The sequence below is a fragment of the Carya illinoinensis genome, chromosome 2 (assembly GCF_018687715.1).
Source record: "Carya illinoinensis cultivar Pawnee chromosome 2, C.illinoinensisPawnee_v1, whole genome shotgun sequence".
NCBI classification, from domain to species: Eukaryota; Viridiplantae; Streptophyta; class Magnoliopsida; order Fagales; family Juglandaceae; genus Carya; species Carya illinoinensis.
Window position 1 is genome coordinate 2622454 of NC_056753.1, and position 17834 is coordinate 2640287.

Sequence of the window (17834 nt, forward strand, 5' to 3'; positions counted from 1 at the left end):
GAAAAAATATAATTGTAAGTATAATTATATACTAATCTATATACCAATATAATGTGATTGATTAAAAAGTAAATTTTATTAAAAATAGTATTAATTTAAATTTTAAATATAAATAAATTAATATTAATATACATATTAATACGCGACTAAATTTATATATAGCAAAACTCAAATAAATATGTCATGTGATGTCATGCACTTTGATATTTATATATAGATTACCAAAGCTCTTCCAAAAATATTTCGTCCAGAAAAAAGTAAACTAAAAAAAACTATTTATTTGAAAAGAGCAGTACGTAGTAGTACAAAAGTATCTGCTGGACGTGACTTTTATTACCCCACACGGTTTTTTTTTTTTTTTAAAAAAAAGAAAAAAGAAAAAAGAACCATCCACCTGTCTTATAAATTAAGAATTGCGAACTTGCAAATTACAATAAAGAGAGCATATTTATATTAATTTACAAAAATAATCTTGAAATCTCATGTAATGGGAGGCAAATTAGCCCAAAAAGCAACACTACTAATTGTAGATCGTAGAACTTTAATTATCAAATCCGACGATAAACTGCCAGTACATAATATGTAGGTAGTACTGACGTACACTTTGTTGCTAAGAAGATTCATCAATTCGTCAATCCCCTAAAGTAATGTTTGGCTTTGGCCAGACCATACACATGCCAGAAATGAACCTGCAAAGGTAAAGAGATGTAACATATTGTAAGAATTCAAGGCAAAAAGAACCATCTTTGCATTGTATTCGAATTAAAGTTGGAAAAAGACTGGACATGAAGGCTGAGTGTAATCAATTACCTTCATAATTGATTGCCCAAATTGATTTCACATTACAGCAACATAAAATGTTGCTCACTTGAGAGCATTTTAGATGCCTCGCCTCATGTAAATGAACTTGATCATCACAGTTTGTTTATACCAAGTCATGTGTATGTTTGTGTCAAATATTAAAATAGATTTGCATGCCCAAAACTCAAAAGCATATACAGCAACTCTCAAAACCTATGTTAAGATCAGGAAGAAGCTGTGACTGTATTTTAAGCCAGAAAAATAAACAGAATAAACCCTATATATATAATTTGCCTTCTTTTCTTCTTAGTAACAATCGCTTTCATACACTGTAATTTCCAGTTCCCAGCAACAGAAGTAGTGGAAAAACAAAAAGCTTGATCATTCTTTAAGATGTAATGTTAATACAATGTATATTAAATGTACAAGCGAACTTCACTCACTGATATATATGTATATGTATCAATCTGCAAACGAGACTCAGAGTGAAAAGAGATCTGTTTAAAGATTTCTATTCATCTGATATTAGATTAAACCATTGCCTAATTCCTCTCATGAAAGTCTTAAAAGTAAAGATGGAAAAAACCTTATTAAGTGAAGATTGATATACAATATAATTTCTAAGACTCGAGAGAAAACTGTGTCTTTAAGAGATCGTAAGGTGCCCACAACGCGTCCAACGGGCATGGCCGGTTCGCGTCTAGCCGATCCCATGGCTTGCCCTTCCCGCTCCAATGCAACAGACTCGCCGGACCGGGATGCAAATCCCGGCACAGTCCACGAAAGTTGTCTCCACCAAGACCGTGCTGGTTCCATTTGTGATCCACCGGAGCTATATACCCGGCGAAAACCAACAAAAATGGTGGCAGAGAGCCCAGCTCGTAGATCCGCATTCGTTTCTGGAGCTCCATCCAATCCACTATCTTAGTCGTGTAGTCTCCGGCTCGCCACCGCTGCAAGTCAATGACCATCACGCCGGTGTTGAAGTAACACGCGTCACGACCCACGAAGGTCATGGACAGAGACGGGTTGGACCAAAACGTCGGTGTGAAGTATGAAGTGAAGTTCGCGTTGCAGTACTCGGGTGCGGCGAGGACAGCTCGATCACCTAGCGGGGTCGCAGCGAGCTTGGCAACGTCGTCGACGAGGACCAAGTCAGAATCGAGATAGACGACGCGCCTGACACTTGGAGGGAGGATATTGGCCAAGTAGTTCCGTGCGTAGTTGAGAGGACAGTCCAAAGCGGCTCGGATCGAGGTGGAGATGAGTCCCGACACGGCCGAATCGTCGAAGGCGTAGACCCGGAACTTCAAGTATGGGAAGGAGTTTGAGATGGTGGTGCTGAGAATGTTAGAGGAAGCGGAGGAGGAGGAGGAGACGAAGTGGAAAATGATGTTCTCAGGGCAGGAAGAGTGTTGGAGGACGGAGAGAATGGCAGCCATTGAGCCACGGAGGTAAGAGGTGTCGAGGGTCATTGCGACGTGAACAGCCTCATCGGAGCTCTGCTCGGCGGTAGCAGGAATAGAAGGACAGGTAAGGGAATTGTAGAACTTGGGGGCTTCACGGAATTGTTGAGTAGCGGTGGCGTTGAAGCAGAGGAGGAAGAGGATCAGGAGAAGTGAGAAGTGGTGGTGGCGGTGCTTTGTTGTTTGTGGTATTGGCATGTTATGAGTGGTCCAGTAGTGAAAGTCACGAAAGCTCTTTATAGTATCTCTCTGTAAGTGGAAAAAAACGTAAGCTGCGAATATATATAATCTCTTTAGTAGCTCTCCATTTAGGTTTTAGAATATTTTAGAATACATATAAATAATACTTAAAATAGTTTAAATTAAGATCGATGCTTAATTGAGTTTTGAAAAATAAAAGAAAAAAATTGAATAAAAATACTACAAAGTTAATTAATAAATTGTTTAAATATAATTTTTTAATCAAAAAAATTTTATTATTTTTTATATTTTATTTGGAAGTATTTTGAAAAGTTGTAATAGTTAGACAAAAAATTAAAAATTTAAAATTGAAAATATTTTATGTTTGAAAAGAAAATATATATATGATAATATTTTAAAATATCTTTAAATACTTAAGAATATTTTAATATCTGAAAATACTTAATTAAAAATTCAAAACGACACTAGAATTACTCTACAATAAACAATTAGCATACGATATAACGATCGAATTATGTTCTTTTTAGAGAAGTACTATTCACATCTTTATATATACTATTAATTATTGGGTTCTGCTACGTATAAACAAAGTTACGTACTAATCTGTATATTAATATTAATTCATTCATATTTAAAATTTAAATTAATATTATTTTTAATAAAATCTACTTTTTAACTAATTACATTAAATTAATATATAAATTAATACATAATTATATTTACAATTAAATTTTTTCTTAATTATTATCGATCCTATCAATATCGTTACCTAACGCATGGCATCAAATGACTGGAAAACTTTTTATCATTCTCTATTTATCTTTCAATTCCTTGATGCCACGTAAAGAATGATGATGTCAGAGATAATAGAAAATAGCAAATTTTCTTACTTTTAGCACATTTACAAAGGTAATATGCAATAGACATGTGTAAGAATCATGAATAAAATTGGGATGTTCATAGCACAACTGCCATAACATTCAGTTTAATTACTTATGTAAGAAACAACAATATATTATGAGTGCAGTTGTACGTACGTGTATGGAGTGAAGTGAGCTGAACAGAGTTTTAATTACCTTTTCATGTCACATTAATGTGGTTAGTTTGAAGATATTAGTTATAGTTGATATGAAGGTACAGGAGTTGGTACTCGACATGATATCTTACTCTCACTTTCTCTCGTTGAGCCATCCACGTTTGGAAAAGCCCCGACTCATCCTCTCACCTTTTTGTTTTTATTCAAACAATTCTAGGGACAGTTTCTGATGATACGAAGGAGTGGATCCCATCACTTGCTTTTTTTGCCTACGAGATTACCATTTTGATCAAGAAATGGAGTAGTTTTTCATAAGAAAGTTCTCATGTGTAGAATTGAATCAGAAGTAAGACATACGATATAAAAGATAAGTGGCATATGAAACTCATTTTAAGTTGAAAAGATGTACATAACTAGTACGTCGCCGACGAGCAAGATGATAGAGATGATGATGGAGATGAAACAGGAGGCAAAGAAATCAATTAATTTGTCTAGAAAATATTCTAATTTGGGAACATTTTCTCCTTGTTCCGGATATTTTCTATCAATTAATGTAAAAAATTCATAAAAATCATGAAGAAAATGATCATCCTTGGGCTGACTGTTGGACAGGCCAGTCAAGTAATTATTTGGTTACCCAATATTTGTGCCCCAAAATCCGGAGACATCATCTGGGTGTGTTTGTACACCTCACCCTAAACTACAGGGAATTGGCTTGGAGGGATAGACGTGTCACCTACAAGAATGAGAGAGTTGCCACGTAGTACTGCACAAGTGGGACCCATATGATGCCTCCTGGGCAAATTATCATTAATGGAGGAAGAAAACCGGGCTCCTTGTTCTTTTAAGATGGAAAGAGACAGACAGCCGAACTCCAATATCGACATATTTTCCTTTCCTTTCCAATTTCACACTCGTATCCTAAATTATATACTTCCATTCATTGCCGACTACAAGTTACCAGAATTAAAAGCACAAGTAAAAAGCAAAAAGAATGAGAAGAGTTTGGCTTATATTCAGTTAAAATTTGAATACATCATGTTAATATTAAAAATTAATTGGCAAGATTACTTTAAGCGAGAAAAATAAATAGATTTTTGTGTCAATTTTTCAACCTTATCTATTCATTTTTCAACAAAATGTATCCAATAAAATCTAAAAGAATGTAAATCAATCACCATATCAATATTAAATAATATAGTATGGAGTTTTTGATTGATTTGAAGGTGACTTTTTTCTCTTTTTTCTGTCAATTATAAATGTTGATAAGGATTATTTATTTTACAATTATAAAACAAAAACACCAAATATTAGCATTTGTAAAAGATGAAGTGGGTGGCAAATCAAGACAAATAATTTTACAATTATCCCTACACATCATACATCATATTTATTTTAATTTTTTTTTATAATAGCATATGGATGATAAGTAAAATAATTTAATTAGCTTAATAAAAATAAAATAAAATAATAAATAAATTTTAAATATGTAAAATATGTGGTGTATGATGATGATGATTAGCATCCCTCGTCAAGACAATTTTCCAATTAAGTTTAATTCACTCCATTGATCAACATTATAAAATTTGAAATAAATTTTTTTAAAAAAAGAAAAGATCAATGGCAAAACTATACCAAAACAAAATGAACATGATGATATGATCCTAAGTCTTACAGTGTTAATATAAGAAATTCATGGGTAGATCAAGTTGCATGGATCGTATATATCAAGCTTAAGGTTGGATTAGGATGTTGGGTTGAGTTGAGTTGAATAAAATATTATTAAAATATTAGTTTTAAATATTATGAGTGTGTCGGGATTTGATAAAGTTAAATTTTTTATTATATTTTATATAAAAATTTGAAAATGTGTATAAGATTTAAAAAACGTGTAATGATAAGATGAAAAGTTGAAAAAAATTTGGTAACCAAACGGGACACGCTTAAGTCTTCAATTAATGGATTCGATAGGTAGCTAAACTGTACGTACAGTTGATGATCTTAAGCGTTTAATTGCTAAAGTACAAACTCAACTATAATATATCATTGAAGGCCATGTGAGGTTGAATTGCATGTGCACCTCACATGGCCTTCACTCAGTATTTTGATATTTGTTGGAACGGAAAAGGTGGTGAATACATCGATCCTTCATTATTAGGGGTTCATTGATGTATATATGTCATGTGTATTACTTCAATATTAATTTGACGGCAAAATAACTAGCTAGTTCTGTTCTTTTGGATCGATCATGAGCTATTCTTGGAATTAATCTATAAATATATATATATATATATATATAGTAAAATAGGAAGATAATTTATTAATTTGTGCAGTCCTGTGATCGATGCGCATGCATGTTTCATACAATCCATTTATAAAATAAAATAGAACATATGAAACTTACACACCATATGAATATAATATATATATATATATATATATATATTATATCTAGCATTACTCTTGTGTATATATACAGACACAAGGGGAAAAATAAAAGAATCGAAAGCAGGAAAAAAGAGAGATTTATGTCCCTTTTTATACATAATGTATCTACAGTTCTTGTTGACATTTATCTCTATATATTACTGCATGAGAGCTTTTATCTTGATGATTGTGAGCGATTATCACGCCCAACGTCTCACTCACCGACACTAATGGCATGGCGTGGGTCAAGAATGGCCGAAAAGGTCAGCCGAACATGGCGGGCTCACCTTTCATATTGTAAGTTTAATCTTTGTTCGTTTGGAAAACTGCAAGCCACAAAGAAACAAATAAAGAGAAAAAATTACCATATCATATATATATTCGGCAAGTCACTCAATATATACATGAAAATGACAATCGATCATATCTCTTTACGTACAAAAATCTGTTCAGATTTCACTTCTGCTGTACTGTACATCCTTGCATTGGATTTGGAAATCTCGTTTTTATTACTTCTTTAAGATTTTAGTCACTTTCAATGAATTGGTCATACTTGAAATTAATAGAAAATGATATGTATATTGATGTTTATAATAATGTTGGAAATTGATGGAATTGAAAGGACGTCCCAAAGCAATAGCACGTTGATAATTAAAGATTATGGTATAAATTATAACTTAAAGAGATCAGTAATAAACTGAACATCGATACCAAACGGAAGTCCTCTATGCATATATCATCATCATGTATGAATGAAGTTGATCACCCACCGAACCGGAGGCTCTATGTGGAGTTATTAGCCTTTGGCTCATAATTAACCTGATTTTACGTCCAAGTGAAGGCGAAAACGACATGCCCTACCGATCAAGTACTGCGTATAATTAAGCCCCACGTACACCAAAGTCGTACTTATTCACGCTAAGTAAACTCTGTCTCATTTTCAAGATTCAAGAATTTGACATCGATCATGATAATCTCCCACCCTACTTTATTTCTACTCAGCGTTATTAATGCGAAATCTTAGTGGCCGGCCGTGAGACATGATCATGATCATCTCCTGCCCGGCGGCGGCCTAGTTTTGACTTTTCCGGTGGCAATGAGCTTGATTTCTGGATCACAATTACATGATATGCATAAATTAGTATATGTAATTAATCGGGATTTCACAGACAAGTTAACGGCCATATGTTGTAGAAACGCAATTTTCCTCCCAGATCAGATCTTGGTATTACAATCATTTTCATGACTTGTAAATAGTTTAAAATAGTATAGAACTCTAAAAACTAGTCCTATACAAACTTTTTAAGGAAAAAAAAAAATCCCCATGCATAGAACTTTTAGATTAAAACCTGATCATGATCTCTTAATTAAATATCAAAATTCCAATTTAAAACAACTTCAAAATAATAATTTTTAGTTTAATTTGAATTCCTAATTGTTTCATATACAGCTAGCGAGTATGATTGAAACTCCAATAAAATAGAATTAATATAAGTAAACGCGATCTAGAAATCGGAATCTAGATTATGAAAATTAACATATATTAAAGCTAAGCAAAATATGTTCGCGCTATAAGAAAAATAACCATTTGTGATGGATTATATGTGACGAGAATGACTATTTCTAACATAAACAAACTCACTTAAACAGAAAATAATCATTATGTAAAAAATAATGGGGCACAACTGAGCAATTTTCTTATACTGTCTATTGATTGGAAGTCAAATTAAAGAAAGAGAGTAATGACATGCATGATACATATATGTAATCTATTTTACAACTCGATTTTTTTTATTGATCGAGTTATGCTACGTGTACTAGCTTGTAGTATTATTTACATTTTTACTTATTAGACTCCTTTTGTTATTATTTTATTTTCAATATATATATATAATAGTTATGTAAAGTGAAAAGTACTCAACTTAAGAGGAAAATTTCAGAATTAAACAAATGCATACAAAAATGCATGTAAAATACAACAGTGGGGCAGAGGGCAAGAAAAAATAAAGAATGCTACGAATTCAGCGTGAAAAACGTTCCCCAAAAGTTGTAGACAAATGAAGTCGTCGGCATACATGTCCGGAATGCCAGAACTTGGACCCACTATCTATTCATTTATATATATAAAATGCTTTGGAGTTTCACCACGCTGGTGATATCACCCATATCAGTGCAAAGCTGATCCCAGATTTGAGGGCTTTCTTCATTTTCTTTTCAAAGTTTAATTCTTCAATCATATACAGTTTAACTATACCGCCTGGAATCACGGCACCCGATGATCATCATGATGAGTATGAACTATAAATGGAGCCACACTCTTGTAAATTTACAGAACCTTCAGATCAGCCCAATTACTGCCATGTCCAGAGCCGACATGGATTTCTTTTCCATGTTAGAATAGTCTTTAACCTTTAAAAATTTCTTAATTCTCAGTACCATGATGTTCAGGGACCTCCCGGACGAAAACAGTCCAGAATCCAGATTGGTCTAATGCAAATTAAGACCTCCAGTAACTTTTGTTTGAGGGGAGGCTACTTTCACCAAAGTTCAATTAATGCGTTTGGATGGTGGGATAATTTAGATCGATTATCTAAGTTGATTTGTGAACAGTAATATTTTATGAGTCTCATTAATATGTGTTTAAATGTTAATTAATTAAGATATGTGTTTAAATTTATGAAGTAAGTTGAGATGAGTTTAATTTTTTTATAAAAAATTAAAAAAGTAATAGATCTTATCAATGATTATTTTAAAATGAATTAAGGTGAGTTTGTGTTTCAAACATAGCTAATGATGTGATCATCACAACTGCTTAAAATTAAGGTGCTTTAGTTATAGTTCCAAATCAATTTAGAAAATAATATAATGATATGATTTGATTTGATTTATAAGAGAAATATAGAGGGTGTGTTCTCCACATGAACTTTCAGGTAGAAGGGGTAGACCCGTACTCATATATCATTTTTTTTTTTTTAAATAAATGGTCCACACATATCGAACTTGAAACTTGTGTTAAAAAAGTAACGTATCCTCGGGGCATTTTCATTCATGTTATAGCAATTAATATAATTTTGATACCCGGCAAAGAACAATGATAGATCGAGAGGAAGATCATGCCACTTGTTTAGCATACTGACAATCCCCCCTATCTGCATTTGCATGTGCAGATGTGCTTGTTCATTACAAACATGAGAAGGACAGATAATTGCAAATAATTAAAATAAAAGTTACATTTGGACCCATGGCTATGTTATACGTTCTTTTCAAGGACCTTAGTCCTCCTTTCATCTCTCATAAATTTCTTTTGCTAATATAATTATCCAAAGTTACTGTGAGAGGAACGGCCCGAGCCAAACGGCCCAGCCAAGAACCTCCAAGTGACCTAGAACCTAGGTCCACCCCAATGGACCCCTCAGCCTCACGAAAGAGTCCCTCAAATAATAGGCTTTGGTCAACTAGAAAGCCCATCACAAACTCAACCCTCCTCAAGGCCACAACAAGGTTTGGGGCCCCAACTGGGTTGCCCCAACCCGGAAAGGAAGTCAAACCTGCCCGAGCATGGGCAACTAGAAGCATGTCACATTTATGACTTGCACAATCGTGGATGGTTAGAGGCACGTCGCATTTATGACATGCTCAGTCACGAGAGACCAAGGACATGTCGCATTTATTACATGACAAAATATACTCGCACACGACCATGGTATGGCAGAGCATTACCAAATCAGGGACAGGACAGGTCTGACCAAGGCACACCTTGGAGTTCCATGCTTCCCCTCGAAGACAAGGTTTAGGTCAGGTATAAATAACTCAACTCCTTCCACAAAAAAGGATTGGACACTCTTTATATACACAATAATTCTCAACTGACTTAAGCATCGGAGGTCTCACAGGCTCAACCCGAATCCACTCTTTGTTTGTCTTGCAGGTTCTATGAAACGGGCCCGTGCCATTGCCTAGGTCACAAAACACGGTATCAACAGTTACTTCTCAATTGAAGTTGCTTATGGTCCATCACAAATAACAGTGATCACTAACCCTTCACCTTTGTTAACCTTGTTAGAAATAATATCATATCAAATTCTTGGTTTAATAGTATCTTATCTCTACGTAATTTTCGTATAAATAGAAATCTACGTTATATATTCAATTCCAATTCAAAATAGTAAAAGTATAGCCATCAAATCCTACTCTCATTCTCCTCTCTTCTCCACCTCAATTTCTGTTTATTTTATATTTTGTATCAAATCTGATTCGATTAGAACCATCCATTTGTGTACTAATTGTTGTATTGTTAAGTCTCTAAATCTAAATGCGTTGTTGGGTTTTTAGTCCATTTGTGAATTGCATAAGTATTTTGTGCCCAGATTGGGATGGGCCAATCTGGGATGCCCTACGTATGAGTGACAGCTGACCCATTCAGTTAAATTTGTCACTCCTTTGAAAATCAAAGGGGAAGAAGTAGTACAATCATTTCTCTACAACATTTCCTAACCTTTGTTGCAACCTTGCAGAAACTGAGAAGTGAACATCGTCTTCGACCTTGAAAACAAATCCAATGTGCTTTCTTCTCCAATTATGATTTATATGAGATCTTTATTTTAGGATTTTTCAAGATCAAACGCGGGACAGAGGAGAAGTGAAAGCTCAAGTTTGCTAAAGAAATTTCAGTGAAAATGGAAAACTAAACAATTTATTCGTTTAAGGATTTCATTAGCTCCTCTAAGGATCCATAACCGATTTAGGCCATGCATATAATTAGAAAAAATGGCAACAATAAGGATGTTCAAGGGCTTCAAGCATGCTAAAACCTCGCTGCCTAGATCAGTTTCAAAGGGAAACCAACATTGATAGATCTAAAACCTCAACTTTACATACAACTTTTCACAAAAGAGTATGATATATAAATCCTGCACCCTATGATCTAAAGTATTGTTCTGACCTATGACTTGCAAAAGAAATGATAAAACAAGATCGATAAAGTAAAATGATGAAGAAAAACAAAACATTAGACTACGAAAACCAACAACGATGGATCATCCTTCTCTCTCAAAATCTTGATCTATGTGGAGGAATAATGATATCAGTTACATATCTTTGACTTTAACCTACTGTAGATCTCAACCTCAAACATAGCTTTACTTCTCCCAGCCGCGGAAGGAAAGAATATCGTCCTCTACTCCAACATCCACGGCCCTCGTCAGTCCCAAAATTGACATCGTATGTATGGCTATGCCATTCTTGATTCGTTTGCTAGTAAAGCATACGATTCCAAGAGCATTTTTTCAATGAAGTTATCTGCTAAGAAGTTGGGCATATGAAATAAAGATCAGCATCTTTGTACTTGATGCTTTCCTGTAGAAGCGTGTCCATCGCAATGAGCTCCTTATAAAACTCTCAGTATAATAGGGAAGAGAACATTCCGACGCCCAAATCACAACGTTCTTTTCAATTTACATTTAAAGCTATAAAAATTATCAACTTACATACCAAACTACCACATTTTGGTAATTTATACCCTCAGTTACGATTTAATTTTCTAGATTGTGCCATGTGTCCTTTTTTTGTACATTGATGGTAAAGATCAAGTCTAAATCGAGAGTGAAAATTGCTTTTCCTCTTTAATAAATTAAATCACACTAATCTGAATGCACAATCCTTGAGATGAAGAAGTTGCAAAACTAGAGAGAGATTTGCATGACATTTAAGAAAAAGCATAAAATTCCATTTTCAGATTTCACCACGCGGTGTAGAAACTCATTATTAGCTTTTTTAAGTATAAGAAGCAAACACAAATTACCAACAAATTAGAAGAGCAATGATCACAAATATGCTAATCAGTATAAAAGTGTTCTTCAAAACATTATCAGCCTGCCGTACTCGACTTGTTTGCTGATGAAACCTGTGATGAGCATGGCCCCAATGAAACGAATGAAACCCATAGGGAAAACCAGAAGTCTGCCCGTACACAGTGGCATCCGGGAAGCCTTGAAACTGAATATTGAATAATGATGGAATCAAACCACCAAAAGCAGAAGCCAAGGTGAAGTTACTAATCCTAGCTGTCATCATTGGCATAAAACCACCCATAAATCCAAATCCATGACTTCCAAAGTTAAACCGAGTTGCATCAGGCGGAGGCGGGGTAGTACTTTGGGGCCTCGGCCCCACCGGGCGGTGAGGAATATCGATACCCGGATACGACTTTGATCTTGGGTCACTCTGTGTTTTGCCCCCTCCGTAGAGAGGAACCAATTTCTCCTCCTGTATTAAGGCCTTGCAAACCGGGCATTCCTGGGACTGAGAGTGATGATGGAGCCATCTGTATACACATGGCCAACAGAAGAGGTGGCCGCAAAGAGTAACAATTGGGTCCTGAGCTAACTCGAAGCAGATATTGCATTCAAAATCTCCCGCATCATTGCCAATATTGCCCGAGCAACGCGAGTTTTGCCGTGGCAAACTTGTTGATTCCCCAAATCCACTTGCCATCTCCCTAACCTCTAAAAGTTTAAAATTCAAACGCGCCTGCAAGAATGTTACCAATCCTGATTAGCAGAGGAGACAAATTGCTCAAAAGATTAAGGGCAAGAGCAAAAGGAACGTCATTGACATCATATAAACGAAGATAACCAAGGATCACTAAAAAGAACTAAAAATATAGACTTGCGATCAAAATTACACAGACAAAGAATACTAATCAAACCGAGACTCTCAAAATAACACAGACAAAGTTTGCTGAAGAAATGCCCGTTGTTGAATCCGGAATAAGAAGAAAATCAGGAACTTTTCTTAATCAAACCGAAACTCTCAAAACTTCTTTATGCCCCTCAAATAACAATCAGATCAAAAGTGAATAAGCGATCCCCACATGTTGAACAACGCAGAAAAGTCTCTACAATTCCAAATGTGAAACCTCAAATGAAATCAGGGAGATGATAAACAATTAAGAAAAACATGCTCATTTTAATCAACGATTTTCGGAGAAACTGACAAAAAAAAGGAGTTAGGCTGAGATTGGAATAACACTGACCTTTTCCCATTTTTCTCATGGCTGCGGTCGAATTTTATTGTGTCGAGAAAAGGATCCGACGGTTGTGATCGTTTCCGAGTCTTGCTATATAAATATATGGGCTATGGTAAACAGTACCTTAATTTTAATAAAGGCCATTTTTCCATCGTTGTAGCCTAGGGGGCTACAGTGCTTTAAGTTTCCCGAATTTATAAGATTTAAAGGTTTGGTTGTAGGTGAATGGGTGGAGAACTTATGCTGGTGAGCCAGCAACAATATTAGGAGGTTGAACTTCGTGGATTAAACAATAAACAACACGTCACTTTTGTATGATTTTAATGCCATTAATTAAGCCTCCGAGTAAGTTGCGGCCAGTAGAACTGTAGAAGTTGCCAAATAGTCTTGAGGGTACTGATAGTGGTAAATGGCGGCAATGTCTCAAGCTTACAACTTGTTTTCCTATGTAGGGGAGTACGTCTATTTTGTGTTTTAGTATAATAAATGGGAATAAAAGATGGGCTTGATCAGTCTAATGGGTATCTGATCATAATTACATGGCTATGTAGACGGTCAATTTATGAAAATGTGAGGCATAAGGCATGATGGGTGGTGCATAAGGCACACGCGTACATCATTTTGAAGCGCCGATTCTTTTACCTTATAGATCTCGTTGGTGGATTTAGAGAGAATGATGGTTTAGAGAGAGAGAGAGAGAGAGAGAGAGGTGGAATATTACAAGGGTAATTAAGATTTGAGATACACATGATAGGGTCTCGGGCTTTCAAGCAAAAACTCTTCTTTAATTGAGTTTTGCTTTTTCGAAACGTGGTCTGTCGAGACCCACTTATTTTTCATCATTCTATGACCCACTTATGGTTGAATATGCCAAAAATGAGGCTTGCAAGAAAGCCCCCCCAACTGGACGCTGGATACAAAACACAAGGATGCCCCATATGGTATGATGGGCACGTACGAGATACCATAGACGTTGCCATGGTCAGTTGCAGAGCACTTCAAGCAGTCCGAGTCTTGTTACATTTTGTGACAATCGTTTCGAGTGTTTTATAATACAATTCTTGTGACGTTCCCTTCAGTGAATCATGTGCTAATTATGGACTTTTGTGTAGGAGGTTCAGATTTCATGATCATTTACAATGGAGCCTGTTTCCGAGCAACTCTTCCCGATCGAGGAATAAGAAAAACTTCGTTAGTGAAATTAAGACTATTGTACTTTCTTTCATATTCTTTGTTCTTTTCCTTTCCTTTGAAGCATAACTCACGACCTGCTCGAAAGTATTGTCTACAATTTGACCTTTTTTTTTTTTTAATTTTTGTCATTCGATGTACAATTTGAATATGTCATTCAGAAAAAAAGCGTTCAAATAAAAATTATTTTACAATCTAATTTACTACACTAAACCAAGTGAATTTATAAATTTATTGTTATAATTTCTGTTTGTTTATGACTAAAGCATTTTTCAAACCGGAATGATTTTTCCCACAAAGATTAGGTTCATTGAAAGCCGTAGCTACATTTATGTTACATATTGGGTGGGCCAGGGGGACTGGTGTTATTGGTTTAGAAGTTTGGTTGCGTATTTCTTCAATTTTATACATGGATCTGTCAAAACCATCGATTGAACATTGGAGCAGTACTACTTGAAGAAGCTGCTTGTTGGGAAGAAGATGAATTGGGATAACATGCTCTCTGGAGCTCATTATACCTTGCAATGTCAAAACCATGAAACCCCATGAGACGCTTCTGCTTTACTTCAAACCTGCCCTGATAGAACCCTTGGAAAGAAGGCTCTTTGGAGGTCCTGAGGAAGAAGGCATAGCCAGCCATGCAGTACATTGACGTTAAGTAGAAGCAAACTGGCTCCATCACATCCCATGACAGCTCCCAAAATGTTAGCCTCATGCACCCAGCTGTCTGGACCACCAACAATCCCAGCCCACACCAGAGTTCCCGGCGCACCAAGACATCGGCCTCTTTGTCAATGGCCGCCTTCTGCTTCTCCATCTCCTCCAGCTCCTTTTGTCTCCGGTGACCCGGGTTGGCTTCCGCTAGAGGAATAAGGCTTTGGATGGCTTTTGTTATCTGCAATCCAAGGTTTTGATATACATTAATTGAAAACCTTGATGAGAAAATATGGGATTTGTTTATAGCTTTTTGAGAATTAGATATTTCCCCCTTCATGGCCTCTTCTCCTGTTCCGAAAACTCATCCACTCTCAGTTAAGTTGCAGCTGCTAAATTAATTATCCATTTTCCCTCGATTCCCGAAATGAAGAAACGGAAAAATAGAAAGAAAGCAGAAATTTTTACCTGCTCAGGCCTTAGGAAGACAGCGTTTCCCAACACGATTACGGTTCCGGACTCATCGAGCATCTTGGCCAAGGCGAGACTTTGATCAGGATCGGAGCAGACTTCTATACAGACCCGATTGAAGTCCGAATAAGGTATCCAGTTTTTATGGATCTCTCTCAGCCTCTCCTTCACCTTTTCCAGCTGCGCCACCCTCAGCAACTTTCTCGCATCTTCAACCGTCAGGCCTTCCGTCGCTCCCGAAGTACTCTCCGCCAGAGGCATCAGGCCGTCAAGTTGGATCCGGTTCTGGGCAACGCCTATGGACTTTAGCTTCGACATCAAGTTCTCCCCGAGAGGAAGCAGTCGTAGCTCCGACTGGAAGGACGCTCTCTTGTGAAGGAAATGCCGGAAAATGCCGTTGTGACAGGGATCGGGAGCGATGGAAGCTTCGTTAGGATAGGGTGGGACCCTCCAGACCACAGAGGACAAAGAAACACAGGAATTGGCGAGGGTTTGGGCGGAGGCCTTGGTTATATTGAAGAAACGCCGAGCTAGAGTCTTCCTGAACGCCATTGATCATACAGAAGTGAGGAAGAGTTGAAGTGCCGTCTGACATACAAGGGAAACTGCTCCAGTGGCTTCTTATTTGCGCACACGGGTAGATGACGAAAACGATTCTGCCTAAGGACATAATTTATACAAATTTTGAATATGTAAAAAAATGGGACTCATAAAATAAATTAAAGAACTTCGAATTTGCTTTGTGCTTTAAATTTCTATCTAATTTTACACAAATCGTATTTAGCCATATATCTTCCGCACGTTGACTTGTAATAAATTTGTTAATATTATTTTTATAAAAATGTGTTAATATCGAGGTGGCGAGTGCAACATGACATGAAATATTAACCAAAAATTTTATATATTATATTATTATTTTATTTATATTTTATTAAATAAAACGTGATATATTTATTATTATTAAATAATTATTTATTATATTTTTTTTTATTATTAAATAATAAATATATCACCTTATATATAATAAAATATAAATAAAATGATGGGACGATATATAACAACGCTTAATATCAAAATAATAAGTGAATACGTGGATGGATGAGGTTTATAGACCGATCTCCGCCGTTACATCCACGAATAATGTTCAAAACCTGCTTGTGTTTCTTTTTCTTTTTCAATTTCTTTCTTTAAAACGCGAAAACGCGTCGCCACATATGCCTTGTCACTGTCCATCACTACCACTCGCATCTGGAATTCTTTTCTTTCTTTAGACAAACTTTAGACAAAGTAGTTGCTGTTTCACGAGGTTTCCTCTCTGTCCATATATATATATATATATATATTTTAAATGAAAAGTTACAAAATGAGGACTACTCTAACGAGGGATTTACGCTCAAAGATTTTGATGGAAAGTTACAAAATCCACCCTTAAATTTCTGAAGTCTTTGGCCTTACAATTTGCTCTAATGCAATAGGTAATAGCTCAAGAAAAATATTAAACATCCTATACCAAGTCCAAACTATTAGCAATCCTTCAAAGTATAATTGGAGCACGTGGCATTAATTAATATTGAGTCGGAATTTTTTTATTTTTTTAAAATTATGGGACATTAAGCAAGCATCCAACCAACACTACCATATTGCTGAGCTTGCATAAGTTGGCGTAGTAACCATCCCTGTCGTGTATGCAAGATATGGAATATATGGAATAAAAGGGTTCAATATATGGATTATTTAATTAATAAAATAAAGTGTAGAGGTAGTATTCGAACTTAGGACCATTAGGTTTGACAAGTTGATAACATGCATAATCACTCATTGATCTAAAAGTTCAAACTAATGGAAAGAGGTAAATTTAGACTGCGTTTAGATGTTGAAATGAGTTTTTTATGAATAGTAGTAATTTGAATAGATGAAGTGAGTTATGTAAAGCACATTTAACATGAGTTTAAAGGAATTTATATATTAAGATAAGTTTAATACTATTTATAAGAAACTTATAAAAAGATTGTTGATACTGTATATAAAGATGTGTTAAGTTGAAAAAAATTACGGATCCCAAGTGTAATGAGGTTTTGAGTTGAAATAAGTTTAATAATTTAAGTGTTTGATATTTAGATGTTAGACTCAACTTAAAATTAAACTGAACGGAGTTGATCTTAATTGAGTCTTGCAACCAAATAGGACCTAGTTATTTAATATTATATCCTTCTGTTGTCAACCCAAGCTCTATAAAAATTGGAATACCATATTCTTCTTTAAAACAAAAATAAAAAAGATCATGATCTTTCTAGCTAGGTGGAAGATTTGAGGTTCCTGCCATTACTTGTATTCCAAGCACAGATTAGGAGCAGAAGACAGACGTGGGATGACAAGAAGCAATCAATCTAGGGGTGTCAAATCGTGTTAACGAGTAGTGTTCGTGTCGTGTCAAAATATATATATTATACTATAAAGATAAACCCTAACCCGACCCATTAAGCTTATCGTATCAAAATCTCAAACTCTAATACGACCCATTAACGTAACGTGTCGTGTCGTGTCAACCCATTTTAACCCA

The 17834-nt window shown here is 35.5% G+C and overlaps 3 protein-coding genes across 4 annotated transcripts; all 3 read right to left on the reverse strand.

Moving 5' to 3' along the window:
* Positions 1 to 1159: 1159 nt before the first annotated feature.
* On the reverse strand, positions 1160 to 2538 carry LOC122296822 (probable galacturonosyltransferase-like 1). Its single transcript, XM_043106621.1, has one exon. It carries the CDS (start codon positions 2463 to 2465, stop codon positions 1422 to 1424), a length of 1044 nt encoding a protein of 347 aa, XP_042962555.1. The 5' UTR covers positions 2466 to 2538; the 3' UTR covers positions 1160 to 1421.
* Positions 2539 to 11634: 9096 nt separating this feature from the next.
* On the reverse strand, positions 11635 to 13121 carry LOC122296829 (E3 ubiquitin-protein ligase RNF185-like). Of its 2 annotated transcripts, none has more exons than XM_043106631.1 (2): positions 12965 to 13121; positions 11635 to 12459 (listed from the first exon to the last, which is right to left on the reverse strand). In XM_043106631.1, exon 2 carries the CDS (start codon positions 12421 to 12423, stop codon positions 11728 to 11730), a length of 696 nt encoding a protein of 231 aa, XP_042962565.1. In that variant the 5' UTR covers positions 12424 to 12459; positions 12965 to 13121; the 3' UTR covers positions 11635 to 11727. The 2 variants fall into 2 exon arrangements, with proteins under 2 accessions (XP_042962565.1, XP_042962562.1); XM_043106628.1 differs by lacking the exon at positions 12965 to 13121 and adding an exon at positions 12662 to 12958.
* Positions 13122 to 14417: 1296 nt separating this feature from the next.
* Positions 14418 to 15979, reverse strand: LOC122296838 (calcium uniporter protein 2, mitochondrial-like). The gene is made up of 2 exons (XM_043106637.1): positions 15272 to 15979; positions 14418 to 15044 (listed from the first exon to the last, which is right to left on the reverse strand). Exons 1-2 carry the CDS (start codon positions 15824 to 15826, stop codon positions 14568 to 14570), a joined length of 1032 nt encoding a protein of 343 aa, XP_042962571.1. The 5' UTR covers positions 15827 to 15979; the 3' UTR covers positions 14418 to 14567.
* Positions 15980 to 17834: the final 1855 nt, after the last annotated feature.